The 19,404-nt window shown below is 37.2% G+C and overlaps 1 protein-coding gene across 1 annotated transcript in view; it reads left to right on the top strand.

The window, feature by feature from the left end:
- ADCY8 (adenylate cyclase 8) overlaps positions 1–19,404 on the top strand; it is a 104,037-nt gene that overhangs the window by 48,795 nt on the left and 35,838 nt on the right. Inside the window, 3 exon segments of the mRNA XM_054385243.1 lie at positions 7,042–7,200; positions 11,228–11,498; positions 16,786–16,983. Of these exon segments, the coding sequence (XP_054241218.1) occupies positions 7,042–7,200; positions 11,228–11,498; positions 16,786–16,983 (628 nt within the window).

Here is a 19,404-nt window from a genome sequence, read left to right as displayed (position 1 = left end):
CCCTACATGAAGAGTTGTTTCTTCTCCCTCTTGCAGTTATATTTTAGCTGTGAATTCTTTGCTATATTTTTAGCTCAAGCATTTAGCCTAGTGGAAAAATTAGACATTAAAACAAACCCCAGGATTTATGCTACAACATCCCACCTAAATCCTAGGACTTAGGCACTTTAATAGTGGAGACCAATGCAAATACTTTTGTAACTCCTGATTCTTGTATCAGTTTAAGTTCTTTATGCAATTAATGTAGAAGTTTTAAATTAGGCAGACCAGATTTTCTCCTGAAAGTCCTCTAAGATTCATATTCTTTCCATTGAAAACAGGTAGCTTCTGGTGAGGAGATGCACAAAAATCTGCCACTTCAGGGTACCATTATTCAATTTTCCTTTTAGCCTTCTTGATGACTGCATGGTCAGCAGGAAACAAAGAATGTCAAATCCATTGATTGCACAACATCTGCAATGATTCTACATGGATAGATTGACTTACAAGGAATTTCTGAGTGTTTTCATACAGCTTGTACCCATACAGCATAACATATGGGAGTGTTAATTTTTTGCTAATTGAGACTCTAAAAACTTGATCTAAAGCTTGTATAGTAAGGATCTAGACTTGAGTCTTGCTGCTCCACTCCTGTCTTTGCTGACAACTGTTCAGAACTCAGCAAAACAATCCAAGTTCATTATTTTCTCTGAATGATTTTTTACATCACTGTGTCTTGTTATAAATCTTATAAAAGAAAAGCTATTGACATTATTCTAATCAGTCTTGTACTTTGCTCACTTATCCATTGAGTACAATTGAATTACAACTTCATCCATGGGAAGGTTTCATTAAATCTGATTTTTACTCTAAAGCAAGGAGGAAGCTCTGCCCCATCCCATTTTGTGCATGAGCAAGAATCCTAAGTCCAGTTGCAAAACCCAGCCTCCTGTGAACTCTTTTCAGCTGCAGTTGGAAATGCATATTAAAAGTATAAGTTCTTCATGAGGGATTAATTTATTTAGCTGATTCTCATATCTTTCATATACAGCATAAATTCATTTTTTGTATGAATGCCCATCTGTATGACAGCTCATAGAAAGGAGATACTAGTGGAATGTTTAATCAGCAGTTGATAATGTTTAATTTTAACAGTTAGCACCCAAACTAAATGGGTGTCAGAAATAACACTCAGAGAAGCTAAATCTCCTGCTACCTATAAGAAAAAACAGCCATCTCTGTATTTATGTCTATATGTGGAAGGCAAGATTAAAAGAGAGCAGTCATCCGAATTTTTGTTGTGTGTTAGTGAAATTCCAAAGCTGTGCTGGAGAGCCAGACAGATGAGTTTATGGATGGGATGTGTGATCAAAATTCAAGATGGGGATATGGGTATCTCTGCTGATAGTCAAATACAGACTATGAATTTAAGACCTGACAGACCTTGCAGAGCAGATACATATAAGAGATGAGAATACAACAGTGGTTTTACTGTGTCCATGTTGCTATGGTATCCAGCTGAACTCAGAGCAAGTCAGTTGTGTGGATGATAAGTCTCATGATATGAAAGGTCTCTAGATAACAGTTCCTGCTGACATAGGAATCCAGATCTAGTTCCAAGACAAACTTACCCTGGAGCTACTTTAAACTGGTTTCTTGGGATAATATTTACCTTAAATTGTCATTTCAATGCTGTCTAAAGTCCATCCACAAAGTCTTATATCCTGTGAGTAATATTACTGAGCTGTATTTTTCAAACTGTTCAGTAATTTAATGCATCCCATTACCTAGCTTTTAAAAATAATGGGTATCTCCTCTGCAAGCAGGACATAGTTCTGAGAGTTGTGCAGGAAAGAGCCACTTACCTCAGTTCACTGGCTAGCCTCTCCTGCCAACATCAAATATCATTTAGGTTTGTTTAGGAAAATTCCACAAATTTGTTGAGTCCAGCCCAATAATTCTCTATGTAAGTGAACTGTAGGAGTACAGAACAGTTGAGTTTGGAGAGGACATCAGGAGGTCACTACTCCAACCTTCTGCTCAAAGCAGGTTCAGCCAAGGCCCTTGTTTATTTCAACCAGAACAAATACACTTTCCTGTTACATCTGCATGAGGATGATAATGCCTATGTCTTGATGAGTAAATTAAACAGCCCCAGGAAGTATTAGCTGTCACCCAGAAAATGTGACACAGAGTGGCCAACTCCATTCTTCTCAACTCTTTGTTTCTAAAACCGGGCAGTTGCATTCAAATTATGGACTGGAAATGGTCTTCATTGAATGTAAACTGCTGAACCTGGGAACAGATTGTGAGAGAGCTAGTTGGCCAGGGGAAAAAAAACACATTTTGGGACTCTTTTAAGTATTTCAAAGTGTAGATGGAATCTTTCACACTTAAACTGGTAAGCACAGATGTAGCCAGTGTGTCACTGTCTGAACCTGCAAGGTGTGGATTCTGGGTATTCAGATTTTTGGCAGCTACAGAAAAGGTTGAAAAGCAGATTTCTGGCTTTTGTCTCACCTTCTACACAGAAGTGGATTAACAGCATGAAAATTAAATACCCATCAAAGAATACTGTTCAGAAGGAAATGCCAAGATTCAATTAAAATCAATGAAATTTTTATCAGTGACTTGACTGAAATGAGATGAATGATGTGAGTAGCATCAGTCACATCTGCCAGATAAGCTATCAGGCAACTTATGTGGTAAACAGGCCTGCTTTATAGATCATAAGTAATGCAGCTTCATGCGTGCGATTTGGGAAAGTATTTGCCGAGAGCCTGCAAAGCAGTTGAGGCAAATATTTTTTTTTTTTTAAATTAGAAATTTCACTGATAGTCAATTTTAAGAGACACAAGAATTAAAAGATCTGAAACACCTGAGCTTATGCAAAATGAACACTTCAGTTTTTCATATGTAGTACATGCTACAATTTTTTTTTTCTGAATAAATGAGAGCTACCCTATTGATGAAGACAATTCAAGGTTCATTGTTTCAAAGTTTTTAATTTATTTTTTCCTATAGTAGCAGAGAAACAAGACTTCATAAAGTATGTTGTATCTGACTGTCAGGGAGCTGAATTTGACCATTTGACCATGAGTTCTCTTTACATAATTCAGAAATCTGGTTCAGTCTACATCACTAGAAATTTTAAAGAAAAGAACAATTCCATGGCTTTCTAGAAATTTTAAAGAAAAGAGTAATTCCATGGCTTTCTACACACTATCAATCACCTCACTTTTAAACTGCAACCACTTATTCTTTATTCAATTTATAACCTTACAACAAATGTTTAGTGAAAACTAGTGTCTCCACAAACATTTTCAACAGCTCTGCTCTCAGTTTTGTGTTGTAAATAGTAAAGCAATAGGAGCAAGACTAGATCACTGTTGTGCTTTGATTCATGTTCTGGACAGAGCCTGTTTAAATACATCTGATACTGCCTGTGGCTCAGTTCAGTCAGGTCCTCTCATGAAATTAGTTTCCTACTTATCAACATAAGAAAACACTGTTGTGAAAGGCAGCTAAGAGGAGCATGTTACGATAGGGCTCTGCAGGTGCACCACTGCTGCAGCAGACAAAAACAGAACAGTCAAAGGGTGCAGGCAGGCAGCCAAATCCTTACTGACTGCAGATGAAGAGCTGAGATCAAATATCACCTGAGAAGCACAGAGGAAGAAGTTGCTTGGGGGCTGTGAAAGACAACAGATAAGGCAAAGGGGGATAGGACCTTGTTTAGAGTCTGTAGTATCATGAGGACACAATGTGACAGCACAGCTATGTGAAGTCTTGAACAAATGCAGAAGTCCTATGTGGCTGAGTGAGGATGCCAAAGATTTGTCAGGCCATAACCACATTTTTGTGACAATGTAAAAGTTAAATTACAGCAATCCTTAGTGAACACCATGGAAACAGAAGGATTCATTGCTCAGCTGCACCATCATTTGTAACCAGTTATCTCCATTGAGATTTGTGTACCTCTGTAGGTACTATAATTTATAATATTTTAATAGAATAGCCTAGCATAGAATAGCATAGCCTAGCCTAGCCTAGCCAAGAGAAAGAGAAGAGAAGAGAAAAGAGAAGAGAAGAGAAGAGAAGAGAAGAGAAGAGAAGAGAAGAGAAGAGAAGAGAAGAGAAGAGAAGAGAAGAGAAGAGAAGAGAAGAGAAGAGAAGAGAAGAGAAGAGAAGAGAAGAGAAGAGAAGAGAAGAGAAGAGAAGAGAAGAGAAGAGAAGAGAAGAGAAGAGAAGAGAAGAGAAGAGGAAGAGAAGAATAGGATTATTTCCGTTGGAAGGGACCTACAATGGTCATCTATTCCAATGTCCTGAACCATTTCAATGCCAACTTAAAGCCTGTTACTAAGGGCATTGTCCAAATGCCTCTTAAATGCCGACAAGCTTGCAGCATGGACGACCTCTCTAGAAAGCCAGTTTCAGTGTTTGACCACCCTCTTGGTAAAAAATGCTGCTTAATATCTAATCTAAACCTCCTCTGGCACAGTTTTGGACCATTCCCACAGGTCGTATCACTGGATACCAGGGAGAAGAGTTCAGCACCTCCCTCCCCAATTATCCTTCTGAGGAATCTGTAGAGAGCAAGAGGTTGGCCTGTCACATTCCTTTTCTCCAGACTAGGCAAACCCAAGGTCCTTAGCCACTCCTCATAGGGCATTCCTTCCAGCCCTTTGTTATCCACCTCTGGAAGCATTCCAGAATTTTCACATCCTTCTTACATTGTGGGGCCCAGAACTGCACATGGTGCTCAAAGAGAAGCTGCAGCAGCACTGAATACAGTGGGATAAGCACTTATTTTGCCTTGCTGGTTATCCTGTGTTTGATGCACCCCCGGATGCAGCTTGCCCTCTTGGCTGTCACATTGCTGACCCACACTGAGCTGCCAACCAGCACCTCCAGATCCCCTTCCACAGGGCTGCTCTCCTCTTGTTACCATGCCACTGATGATTGCCAAGTGTTTGTATTGCCCAATGGTAACCACTAGTATTTATTAGCTATTAAACACTATAGTGCTTAAAACCTAAATTGGTCTAACAGAGTGTGCATCTCTATGTGGAGAGATTACATAATTATATGATATTGGGTAATTTTATTAAACTTAAGGTCCTCTTATTTATTGTGTGTACTTTTCAATGAGAAGGACTTTTTTTTTTTCCCTCAATTATTTCTTTGAATTCAATTAGCTTTTTATTTTAAGATGACGAAATCAGACATAAAATGAGAAATAATTATCTTAGTCTGAAGAAAATAAAAAGGCAGATGGGGGAAATGATCATGTGAGGAGTTGTGTGATTATTCCTCTGTCAGTTATGAGTATTAATTTAGATATTCTTGTGGCAAACCTATAAAAATTCTTCAAAACAGATTACAAATTACAGTGCTTTCACTTCTTTTAGCTATTCTCACAGTATTTAGAAACTACTTCCATGTAGAGGATCTGTTTCCATGTCCCATTTGATTTTTGATTAATTTTGATATCTCAATTTTAATATTTCAAGCCCTCTTGCTTGCAAAAAAATATAAAAGCAGAGTGTCAGAGTGTTAATAAATCCATTCTTAAAACTTAAAAAAAAATATTTTTTTTTTAATCTTTTCCTGTTAGATATACAAATTACATTAACTTCCTGATATGATGAACACATCTTCTGTAGCTGGCAAACAACTGCACTGACACATATCAAATACATGCTTTTCTTGAAGGGTTTGGAATATCAAGGAAAGGGGAAAAAAGATTAATTACTTATTTCCTCACATTTTTATACAACTAGTTTCTCTTCTGTTCAAAACTTATCCTTCCCCCCACCTCCCAAAGATGAACTGATTCCCTGTTGTAATAATGAAAGACCAAGTACTGAATGCAGAACCCAATTTATTTTTCTCTTCTAGAGAGGGTTTGCAAAGGTCATGACTGAGGCATCTGAGGCAAGGCGAGTTATTTTCAGAGTTATGAAACACAGCTGTTTGTTCTTTGCCTGCTCTCTTTGTGATCTTGCTGTGCTACTGTTGACTTCAGTGACCAGAGAACTGAGACTCTTCACAGAGAAACAGCAGCCTTGCTGGTAGACCAACAGTAGCACTGTGCTTTTCTTCTCTGCAGTATGCTATTCAAATATTAATGAACACTAGCTCTAATGGCATTTCTGGTGCAAATAATCGTCACACAGGCAGACCAGGAAAAATGCTCTCTTTGTCATCCCAATGGATACAGCTCCTTTATTTTAATTGTGACCTTCCCACAGTGATGTACTGGAGTACGTTAATACTGATTTGGAAGAGGCAGTCCTAGGTCTAAGACATTACTAAGGTGCCTGTGGCTGTTAATTATGTATGTTGTCTCATATCAGAAATGGAAGATGCAATTTTAACACAGTAAAAATTAGGCATGTTAACTGAAAAAAAAGTTCTGGGACAAAGTTCCTTTTCTGAGACTGTTAACAGGTATGCCTGTACGTGCTTACCTTTGGGCAGTGAAATGGTCTTTGCTATCACACAGAATGGAGGAGAATGATTTTAGAATTACATCACTGATGCTCTGCCAAATCTACTGAAAATAATTCACCTTTGGACAAAGAGTAACTTTGGAAAATTTTGGTGAATCAACTACTGCTTTTCAAATATTGAAAATTATTCCCAAAAATACATTAGAGAGTAAATGTATATGTAGGATTGATGATAATAGTTTTTGTAATGTTTTTTTAATGCCTTTTTACAGTTCCAAGATAAAGGACTCACTGAGTTCAGATGCCTCACTCGGACATCTTTTTCTCTTCCTGTCTTTCTCTTTCTGTCTGATAGGAATAATAATGTGTGCCACTGAGCCATGCATGCAATTAAGCACTTAATGATAATGTGTCTTTCAGAGTAGTTTTATCACTACCTGTACTTTGCTACCTAGAAAGTTATCTCTTCATTTTACAGACTGAGTCGTTCTTTATAACAAATTGACATTGTGTCTTACATCATACCCTTTTAAGATATAAAACCCCATGGCATATACTTTAATGAGTCTGGTCTTTTTTTTTCCTTTTCTCTTGTCTTGTTTAACAGATATGTTAGGTCAAGAACAAAGCATGATATTGACATGAGAATAGGGATACATTCGGGATCAGTTCTGTGCGGAGTGCTGGGCCTGCGAAAGTGGCAGTTTGATGTCTGGTCCTGGGACGTGGATATTGCAAACAAACTTGAGTCAGGTGGAATTCCTGGGTAAGACAACATGTATTTCCCACAGTCAGAAAACATTGCCAGCACAGTGCACTGCTAAGCTTGCCAACAGTTTAACTGTCTTACATGATTTCATCAACTATGACCTTTATCTTTTTTTTTTTACCTATTTCATGGTTGATCAGGATTTGTGAGGCTATAGTCAAAAAAAAGAAAAGGTAGAAACTATCAATTTGCAGAGGCATTGGGAAAGACAACAGTAGTTCTTTCTCTTTGCTAGCTATGATTCCCTCAAACACATCAGTGGTTATATTCAGCCCATATAATACTGAGAGGTAGCCCAAATTTCCCAAATAGGTGTTGAACATTCTTGAGTTTTTCCAGGCCTCACTCTCTCATCCTTTACATTTAAACACTGCTGTGAGGCACAAGGCTGTGATTTACTTTATTTCATAATGTACAAAGTGTGAGAAAAATTACTTGTTCATTGGTCATTATGCTAATAACAAGGCATCCTGGGCAGCAGGCTCTCTACTAAGTATTTTAAATAATTTGATGCTTTATTAGATGTTTTGAAACATTTATGTCAGCCTGTTTATATGTGAAAAAATACGGTATTCCATCAAGCTGCACAGTTTTAATTTGTCTGAGATGGCTGATTCATCGGGAAGATAAAATGATATTTCTGTCTGACATGGCCTACATCTCACAGTAGTTTGGAAGTCACAAGTTCTAAATCTGAAGCAACAGTAGTAGTTGAAGGAATGCTCTTTTCACTTTTGGTTTCACCTTCCACTGATGAAGGATCTAGCAAAAATTCCCTATGACAGTTCCATTTTTGGCCCTGTAATATAGGAGCAATAGTCATGGACATCTGAATGCACAAAAAGTCTAAGTAATTCTGTTGTCTTGAGGGAGAAAGATTTTTATTCATCAAATTTGAGTCGTGCTGCACTCCCTGCACACACCTCAGGATCTGTGAGGGCTGTCATGTTCTCAGGAGGTTAGAAAATGTTTGCTTTATATTTTATTTGCAAATTTATTTGCCCCTTCCACCATTCCCTGTAGTAGAGTTTTATCCTGATATATATTCTTAAAATCATGAGAAAATGAAACATTGCTTCTCTGAGAACATCTTCTATACTCTGCATATGTTACCAGTGTATAAAATGGCAGAATAAAATTCTTTCCCTGCTGCTTATCCCATATGATAGCCCCAGATGACTAAGAAAGGTCACATGCAGTTTTGTTAACATGAGCAAATCAATCATCTAAGTTTCACTATCCATACCTGTAAAAAGTATAGTTTATTGCTGTTAATTTGTGCAAGTATTACAGCTATTAATGAATAACTCAGTGGGTACACAACCTTGCTGTTGACAAAATGCCTGGCTAGGTTGCAGTCTACTGGAGCAGAGTGATTTCCACTCCTGTATATCAGTTTGCCAACAGAACAAAGCCTGTTTGTGACAGCAGTTGACCAAGTCTCTTAAAACAGTGATTTACATCAGGCTTTCCTAGAGCATGGAGGAGATTTAGCAGAGCAGTTCACTTCAGCCTCTCCTTACTTCTCCCTACCACCAGCATTCAAAGCCCCTTGCTTTGAATACCAAAACTGTTCACAGAGCTGCACCATATTCCTCTGTTTCATCGTAAAAGTTGCTCTTGGGTGCTGCTCCCACCGTGTGAAACAGGAGCGAAGATGAACCACAGCCCTTTTCATAGCACACAGTGAAAGGAGGTAACTCACTTGTCTGGGATGGGGAATCTCTCTCCACCCAGTCTAGGGGCAGGAGAGAAGGGGCTTAGATCTTCCCTTTACTGGCTGCATATCACTCTGAGAGCTCATAAACATGAGTGGTGCAGGAACAGATTGCCCCTGATCGAAGGAGCACAAATGGCCAGCCCAGCTGTCAAGGAAGGAGGCACTTGGGAGCACTGGGGAAAAGTAGTCATTTCTGGGTTTCTGAGAGTCACAAATTGTGTCCACAGCATGTGAGATGAAATCATGTAAGATCCTACAGTGTTATTTCAGAGACAGCCTTCTGCCAGGATCACTTCTAATAATCTTTCTTGGTACTAATTTATGGTATTGAGTTGGCATAAAACTGAGATAATGATTCATTTTCCAGGATGTATCAGTGACAGGTGTTATCTAAAGCTTTGAGTCTGATGCATTCTCAGCAGTAGAACTGGTTACAAGTTTTTACTTCAGTACTCAAATTACCAATTTCCCGTATTGGTGGGATCTTAGAAAGACATTTGTCTACTAGACATTTTAATATTTTTTTTAAGCCAGGTGTACAAAAAGTGAAATGAGAAAATATTTTCAGTCAACCAAATATTTATTAATGTTTGCCCCTTTTCAGAGTACTGCATCAATATCGAGCTCCATTGTCTAGTTAAAAGTGTGATAATTTCCATTATAAAACCCATATTTCAAGGCTTTATAATGCAATCTTCCCAAATTATATTAGTTGAAACTCAGCACAAAGGTAGTCACTCTGGCAATTAATAGATCACTTTCTTTTCCTTTTTTTTTTTTTTCCTTTATTTAAGTCAGTCTAACTTGTTTGAGCTTCTCAGAGCTAGGAAATACATTGTCTTTCTGAGAGGTCATATGCTCTGATTTTAAAATTCAGGCCAAAAGTTCCTTCTATTTGAGAAACATTTTTCCTGTTTCCTATTGTCAGTTTTACTGGCATTTGACTGCAGAAGAATATTAATCTCTGAAGACATCATAATGGCATAATTTCAGATAGTGAAAGTTAAAAAAAAATGTGTTGACCTAAGCTGACACAGGTTAAAAAATGGATGAGATAGATACATTTTTTCTTAGTTTTAATTTTATATTGATATTTAATACTCCACATAAACCAATTTTTTGCCACATCGTTATACACTTGGGTATTTCACACTGCTTAAAGACAACCAGCACCTTATTTTCCATCAATGCACATCATACATGTACTTATGGCCTTTTACTACCTCAATATTTTTGCAATTTCACTTTGTAGTGGCATCCTTTAAGAAAGTTCCCAACCAGCAGGCTAGGATCATTTCCTTCAGTGGAGATAAACCAGTCTGTGGTGCCTGAGGAAACTCTCTCAGCATGTTTCATCAAGATCTGATTAAGAGCTCTAGCTGACTCTGAATTTTAGAATCTGTCTGCAATTTGAAAAATAAACCAATTTTAATGAAGTAACATTTATTTTCTTGAGTTAGATAGTGTCTAATGAACGTCTGCTCTTAGTGCAAGTGTTGTGCTGCATTATGAAGTACAGCACAGCTAACCATGGGGATGTGTTTTGGAGGTGTCTGTAATTTACCTAACCTGTACAGACTTGAAAATTTCTTAAAAACAGAAAACAGAAAGCTCAACTTTTCCTTTTTTTTTTAAGCTGAACTGCTTCCTGTCCTTCTCAAATAGTTATAATTATGGATAAGAAAATCTAAGTATCAAACACCTCCAAGTTTGGTTGGAAAACATCCAAAGCCCTATTGTGCTTTTGCAAAAGTTGACCTTTTTGTATGTTATCTCCTAAACTCAGCTTCACTTTTGCAAAAGCTTTCTGAACTCAGCACTTAGTCTTAGCAGGAGTTACCACCTCACTTCAGATGCAATCACACCACTGATTTCCATTGTCTAAGCTACTGCAAGAAACCTAAGGAAACAGCTTCACATAAATTGCCTTAATGCATACCATATATTTTCTTATCACATTTACCTGAAGTGACAATTTTCATTCATTCTGAATTGTATTTTATTCAGGAAGGTCTCCCATTAATCTGTCACTGTGAGCAAAGGTTTCAGATGTGAATATCTAAGCTTTTCCTGTGACAGTGCTTTCTGCATTCATGAGATCTTATTGGTGTGAACATATCTTGAGAGTATTTGTCTTCAAATGAAGCTCATGTATGTTGAATTTAATTTGCTTTATAAAAATCGTATACAATAGAAAAACCTTCTATTTATTCATCATGTGAAAACTGAGGTGGAGTTTATAAGCTTTATCTTACATGTTCTACAGACCAATTAGTGTTTGCTCTTTCTTATTCACTTATATAGGAGAATTCACATCTCCAAAGCCACTCTGGACTGCCTGAATGGGGATTATAAAGTTGAAGAAGGGCATGGTAAAGAACGTAATGAATTCTTGAGGAAACATAACATTGAGACTTATTTAATTAAACAACCTGAGGAGAGTCTATTGACTTTGCCTGAAGATATTGTGAAAGAGGCTGTCAGCTCCTCCGACAGGAGAAACAGTGGAGCAACATTTACTGAAGGATCCTGGAGCCCTGAACTTCCATTTGATAACATAGTGGGAAAACAGAACGTAAGTCAAACTTCCTTTTCATGTCATCAACCATGCACACACTCTTGAGTGCATTCCAATAACAGAAGTCTCAGAGGAGAAAAAATCATCTCTAACCTACTGTAACAGCAGAGGATTAAACAAATTGTTTCAGGGCAGAAATAAATCACATAGCTAAACTGTGGAAATGTCAGTGGACTAGAGATTTCTGATTTTTTTTTCCCCCCAACTGAAATTAAATACTGCTCATCTTAGTTTTAATTGAACCAGTCCATAAACAAGTAAATTAAAAGTAAAGCTAATGTTTCTGAACTAACTGAAACATTTTGGCCAGCATGTGTGGGTTAAAATGCCCTCAGACACCACTCTTTTCACTGCATTTGAAAGATTGAAGAGTCTTTATGAAATGCTGGAGTTTTCTTCCATTTTTCTGAGGGATCTGTAATGACATGATATGTCCTTTCTTTTGCTGCACAATCTTAGTCCTACTTGTCTTCACTGTCTGTTGAACTTCAGGTGTGGTTGTGTGGAGCTCTTACTTTGTCAACCCTCTTACAATTCTTGCAAATATTCTCCAAAGTGATAAACCTTCACAATCAAATCAGCACACGTCAGTGTTTCTGTCTCCTCAAACTGAACTGGAGCATGGCATAGTTTGCTGTTATATAAACCACCTGTTTCATGTATGCCCTGTACATCTGTGCCTCTGCATGTACACTACCTTTTGCCTTCTAGCATATTCTGCATTTTGTTCACCTCTCTCTCTATACTCTCATTTCACTGAGAATAAAGGTATGGGTGCATGCTGCTGCAATTATCCTCTGATCTCTATCTGTTTCTTCTTCTTTCTCTTTAAGACATTCTAAATTCTAGAATTCAAATAATCTGTGTGGAATAGGATATCATTTCACAGATCTTTTTTTTCAGCTAAACCTAACTTTGATACTAACAAAGATGAGCAATGAAATAAAAGACTAGTGTCTTTGTTTGCATATTGAACTCCCACCCCATAACTTAGTAAAAGGCCCATGAAAATCATTGAAAGAGACATAACCAAGCAGTTATTTAAAAGCAAATTTTTGCATTAGGGCAATATATAAACCCTTTTTAGAAGAGTTTTTCGCTGTTTTTTTTTTTTGTTTGTTTTTTTTTTTTAGGACTTGTTTCTATGCTGGAAATAAGTCTAATTTGATATTACACAGCTTTACAGTAAGCTTTTTGGTGGAGACAAGATTTTAAAAGTCTGCTATGCCATGAGTCATTCAATTCGTATGTAATTTTCAATTTTAAAGTTAAGACAATAGCCATTAGTGTTTCTCAACAATATATTTCAGCTCAAAATTCAGGTGATAAATTGATATATACTAGAATATAGTAGCTTTTTCTAGAGATATGCCAGTCTTGAACAGAATAAACATTTAATACATAAAGGTCACTGGTAGTAGCAGATGTTGAGAAACCGTTACATCAACCCAATAATAAATCACTCAGTATGTTTGAATGTTTGCCTACAGCATTTAAATGATTTCTTTACCCAAAATTTGAGCAACTGTGATGAGGTGTCTTACTTAGAGCTGTAGCTTGGTTAGGAAAAATACGAAAGGGCAAAGTCTCTGGTGAGTTCTCTTGGCCAACTCTGACTCATCAGAATCCATATTGTTTACCTCAAATTCATTTTCTGTGGCCATTCTAAGTCAGCTAATTGAAGATGTGTTGATATGAGTAAGGAACAGAATAGCCACTCTTTATGTGGATGGAGTTCTCTCTTAAAACAAGTGTCTGGGCTTCTCTCCTAAATCAACCAATGTCAGAAGTTATTTTATGTTAAAAGAGTGAAGGCCTCCTCTAAAATGAATCAATAGCTGATGAAGTTGAATTTCTTCGCTAGACCTTACATAAGCATAATACGCTTGCTGTGTGTGGTGCTGGAGACACCTGATGAGCCAGTAATGATATGTACTAAAATTCTGTGTCTTGTATAAGCGTATTTTAGTGGTGGTTGTAACGACTCTTCACAGTTATGACAAAAATTATACTTAAAGGCTACCAAGAGGGCAGACAAGTATAAAGAGGGCAGAGTTCAGTTCAAAAGCAAGACATCTGCATCTGTGTTATCTACTGACTGTCCTAGATGCCAATCTCCCACACAGCTCAGCTCTAAACTTTAGGGTCTAGTACAATTTCTGGTGCCTGAGACATCCATATGAGAAGGGGCCTATAAAAGATCTATAATCATCTGGATTCTCAATTAGAAGTGAGGTAAGAGACTTTGATGTCTCAAATAGTGATAAACATCTATGCTGAAAAATGCTGAGTAAAAGCTTGATTCAGCATAACTCAACCATCTATGGAAGCTTGAGATATCCTAGCACACTCCAGCTGGTTCCCACTACCAACCAGCAGCACATGGGGTTCCTCTGAGTTTTGTGCCATATCTCCTAGCTCTAGACTCTTCAGGATATGCTAAGGCATCTCAATTGAACATAGCTTCATATGACTGGCCAACTGAAAGTATCCAGTCTATATTGTAACTAAATTTAGACACCAAGCACCAGCTTAATTTAGGTGTCTTCCTCTTGAACCAAATACTGCCTGTATCCTGTCTCTTTAAACATATGAGCTTGTATTTCCCTGGTTTACTCCAAGACCTGGTGCTTGCAGTATAAAAAATAATTCGAAGCCTTCTTAGAGTTTTCTAAATGACACTGATTAAAACTTTCCCTTCTGCTTGAGGCCAAAATGTTTGGACTGGTTACATGAAAATTTTACAGGAAAGAATCAAAATCTAATCCCAGCCAGCTTCTCTGAATCTCTGTAAAATATCTCTAAAGTTTGAGTTTTATTATTTGTTTGTTTGAATTCATCCTGTCTTTCAGTCTCATATGCAAGTTTGGCTGAGCTTTTTTCCTTGCAGAAGCTTACATGTGTTCCTGTATGATGAAGGGTTCCTGACAGCATCAGGAAAGTTCAAAAGCCCATTGTATCTTATAGTTCATGACTGCATCTTCCATACAGCTGTTCACAAAAGTGTAGGCAAGATAATAGGGAAAAAACAATATTTCTTTATGTCAGCATAACGCAGTCCTAAAAGATGCAGAGTAAAGGGGGGGGGGATACAGAGACAAAATGTGGTTACAGCATATTCTTAGTACGATAATTTGCATGATATTACAATAATTTGCATGATATTTTTCATTATTATTATTACTAATTAGAGGAAATCTGTTAAATATGTGTATAGGTGTGAAGGAGACATGACCACTAAACTAAATTATTATTTTCCTCGTTATTGTCTGAAAATTAACGCAACTTCCAAGTCCATTTTTGCATCAATACTACTGGCACCATTGCCATGGTGGTGGTATTATGTCATGGTCATCTACCATGAATCATAAACAACTTCATACATTCAGCAAGAAGATATTTTAAAATATCATTTTAAGCAAAACTGAGTCACTTACTAGCATGATGAAAATCAAACACAATGCCCAGACAGAACATTAGGGACCTTCTCCATGCTCACTTCCAGAGGAAGAATAACAATATGAACAAATTCTAAGGAATTAGTGCCCACAATAGCATTTGACATGATCTTCTCTTTTCACAGTGGCTTCAGATCATCTTGTAAGATTTCTGCCACCGCAAACTGATAATAACTTTTGTTCAAAAGAGATAAACTTAAAGTAGTACCTTAGTGTGTGTTAATAAAGTATTTATCCAGTGGACTGAACGGATTGTTTACCTGTTATTTGGCTCTAACCTTGGAGTTTCCACCCTAAGTCCAAGACTAAGATATAGATTCAGACATATCTAAAATTTCAGTATGAGGAACCTCCATATGAGAAAAGTTTCCTTGATTTTATTTTTTCTTCCTCTAAATCTTGATGTTACTAGTTTTCTGAAGTGAAAACAGGGAGATTTGAGTAGATGGGTTTGCCAAACTTTTCCTACCAATGTCCTTTCTCTACTAAAACAAAGAGGAAGGTTGCTTTTCACATCAATACACAGAAGACTTCAGTCCTGATACCCTTTCCAGCCTATTTATTGGGGTCTTAACTTGATTATCAGATGATGGAATGTGAAAAAACGAGGTGCTATCTGTGACCAAAGAGTCCTTGGAATTGCTTTAGGACAGCAAAGTAAATTGTAAATTGAAGTTTGACTGTAGGTATGGGAGACGACTCCTGTTTTTTAATGTGCTATCCAACATTCATTGGAATGTAATTCCTGACTATCCTTTGAATATGAACATGGGAAATCTTCCTGTGTCATTTCCAGAGAAACCCAGCAATAATTCCTCTGAAAGTCCTGTTTCCAATAATGCCTAGAAGGACTTATAGCAGGTTTTTCCAGCAAAGACCTATGGGATAACTTTTCTCAAGCAGAAGTGTACTTCTTGTCCATTATAATTCTGAAATGTCTTATTCTGTGATGTATGAAGGTTTATATCATGTCCATTCATTAACATTTTTTAAGCCTTGGGAATATCACAGGTAATAGAGTTTACTTTCCCATTCAGGTGGGAAAGTGTTGCTTCACTGTGGTTTGTGTCATGAAATGATACCATGAAACTGGACTGAGTTACTCTCTTTATGAATGCAAACCCAACCTCCTTTGTGAAAGTGAAGCACCCTTCATACTATTGCCACTAGCTTTCTTTTGCAAAGCCATGCAAAAGTATTTTCTTTTTGTTCTTTGCATTAGTCAATGAAATATCAAAGGAATAATGCATTTGAAATAATATAATTACAGTTAAATTAAATCATATAGCCTAACTGTAATCTAGACTGAAATATACCAGTAGTGAAGAAGGACAAATTCGTTGAAAAACCATGCTGAAGTAATCAGAAATGTCACCTTCTTCACTCCTGCCTAATCGGTCTGTTCCTTAACTACACACATCCAGTTGCTTTGAGATCAAGAAAAATTTCTGTTTTGTGATTTCTATTTTCTTTATCTTCTGTTTTAAGTTGTTAAAACACACCGCTGAGTGCTGTGATTTTGGTGTGTGCTCTCCTCATGCATGCTCTAACAATTAATTAGCAGAATCTGCAAAAGATAACATAGTGCTAGAGTTCAGTACAGCAGCAAACCTCTTATTCTGTATATAAGAGTGCATTAAAGTACTCCCTTTAGTGTACTGTATGTGTTTAGTGGAACAGACTTAGTATTTTACAATTCTATAAATTTCATTGAATGGATTGCATGGAATGCTGTAATGGGTTGCAATGCAACATGATCTAAAACATTGCATTTTTAACCAAAGGGGACCAGCAGGTTTATTCTGTTTGCATGTGCTTTCCCCTAGACTCTGGCTGCCCTAACAAGAAATTCAATAAATCTGCTTCCAAACCATCTTGCACAAGCTTTGCATGTCCAGTCTGGGCCTGAGGAAATTAACAAGCGAATAGAGCACACCATCGACTTACGGAGTGGCGATAAATTGAGAAGAGAGCATATCAAGCCTTTTTCACTGATGTTTAAAGACTCCAGCCTGGAGCATAAGGTAGCTGGGTCTTGATAGCTGCATTATTCACAACTCACATTGTAATACATGTCCACTGAAGTAGAGAGGCTGCAGCTTCTCGTTTGCACTGTTTGTTTTCTGGTTTCGTTTTTCTTTTTAATTTTGTTTCATTTTTCAGAAGTTGCAGCTGAGCTAGAGTCCATAATAGACAGTGTCATGATGGAGGTGTTATAATACTGTAGTGATTACATTTTGTTGTTGGAAAATGCCTACACTGAGCAAACTCTGCTTCTGAAAACAGCAGCCATTTGCCAGGTTCTGTCTGCTGTTTGGTACAAGCAGTTTTCCATCTGATGACAGGTTGCTTTGGCACAAACTATGATTGAGCATATTAATAAGCTGACACTTCTATTCAAAATAAATATCCATATTTATATAGATATGTTTCTTTCATTTAGTCACAGGATCTGATGTCCTCTAGGCAGCTACTATGTTTATTTCAAGTCAAAACTAACTTGTCAACTGTTTTAAACATCCTTTTTTTTTAATTACTTTTAAGAGGTATATATTGTTCATGTCTTTGCTGCTTCTCAACAGCAGCATGATCTCACTAATTTGTCCTTCAGTCTACATCCAAATTTAAGTTATAAGTTAAAAAGGTCAGGCAACAGGAGAATTTTCCTTGCAAACTGATGACATAGGGTGGGATTGTACAGATCTCAAATTATTTCATTGGCTTGTGTGTTATTGCAATGCAAGCAACAGCAGGTGTGTAATAGGATGTGCACTTAGACCTAAAAGAAAGAAAAATAATGGGGAATTGCAAACATGGGGGCCCATTTCTCCATCATCACTTTAATCTCTACTGGAAAACAGATTTTTTTACTTCTAAGAGATTAGTCCTCAGGTGGTATCAGTGGTGAGAGCTTAATGCAAACCACTGGAAAAGAAAAAATCTGCTTGAAGTATATTTAAGCCCTTATTTCACAAGCAATCCTGCAGAAGGAAAAAAAAGAGTCTCATTTAAAAAAAAAAAAAAAAATTCCATTTCCTCATGAGGATATTTATGCCACTGAGAAACAAGGTAGAATCCCCAAAGCTGAATTAGCCATTACTGCTGCAACAGAATTTATCAAGATATTTCTCACTGTGCAGTCATCCTGCATAAGTAATCTTCAATCTTTTCAAGGCACAAAGTCGAAAGATAAGGTGAAAAAGCCTAGAAAAAATAGCATTTAACCTAAAAGGTGGTGGATGGTGTGTTAGAAATCTTGCAAAAGAGGAAACAGCCTGGCCACAAAAAGTTGCCAAAAGAGCAAGCTATCGATGATTCACCTAGTCTTAAATTACTACTTGATAAAAAAGTGGCCTGAACATGGGCTAGAGTGAAAGGATGCTGCCCAGAATGAGATTCTATATTTAGAATACAGACTTGTCATTTCAGTCTTAACCATTAGCAGCCACAAGGAAAATCTATACAGAAAAGGGAGATTTTAAATATTTAAATTTAAATATTTAAATTTAAATACAGTAAGAGGAGAAAACAAACAAAAAACCCCACCAAAAACAAAACAAAAGAAAGAACAACAATCCCATGCTTCAGTCTACCACATTGCATAGGTCAGATTTTAAATATTAATAATGTTCTGATTTGCATCTGAATGCCAACAACTGTATTTAAAAGTCAACATTTTGAGTATTTTTTGTGCGTTTTCTTCTCAGTTTGACATTTCCAGTGCAAACCTTTGCTTCAGTGGTTAGAATATGGTACTTTCATTGAACATTTCCTTAGGTGCTCATCCTAATCAATAAGCACAGGCAATACAAGTATAAAATCCTTCCTGTAAAGTGGACTGAATCTTCTTTCTGTCCTCTAACTCAGGTTGGTTTTCAGCATTACAGGTGAGTAAAGTTCAAAAAATGCCAGCACTGCTGTAGTTGCTCTGGTTCATTCACCTCCAACAGCTGGATAGGTGCTGGCTAGCAACCTCCTTGCTTGTGTTCAGGGCACCATAGATGTGCTCAGAGAAGGCTGGGGAATCCATCAAGATGCAAGGGATGATATGGATTAACGAAAGTTAAATCACAGTTTCCTCTTCATTATAGGCAGGGGCAATGTGGGAAATGTCTATTCCCTACTTGTTTACCTGTGCAGTAATTACAGTTTTGTCCCAGTCTCTATACAGGCATGAAAAAAATGTGTAAACTCTTTTGCTACAGAAAGTAGCTATTTTCTCCATGTTCTCTTATATTACCTTCTCCCTTCTTCCTGCCCGTTTAGGAAACAAACCAAAGCAAACTCAGATTTCAGCTGGAGGCTAATAAAACTATTCCAGAAGCCTTTTCCCTCTGCTTTGCACACCCCTAACCTTTCAGTCTGGAATATGCTTCCTCCTAGTCATTAACATTTTGCAACTGCTTACATGACCTTCCAAATCAGCATATTCAGCTGCTTCCTGC

Source organism: Indicator indicator, chromosome 12, assembly GCF_027791375.1.
Source record: "Indicator indicator isolate 239-I01 chromosome 12, UM_Iind_1.1, whole genome shotgun sequence".
NCBI classification, from domain to species: Eukaryota; Metazoa; Chordata; class Aves; order Piciformes; family Indicatoridae; genus Indicator; species Indicator indicator.
The sequence above is the reverse complement of the archived record's forward strand: the minus strand, read 5'-3'. Positions and strand labels throughout refer to the sequence as shown.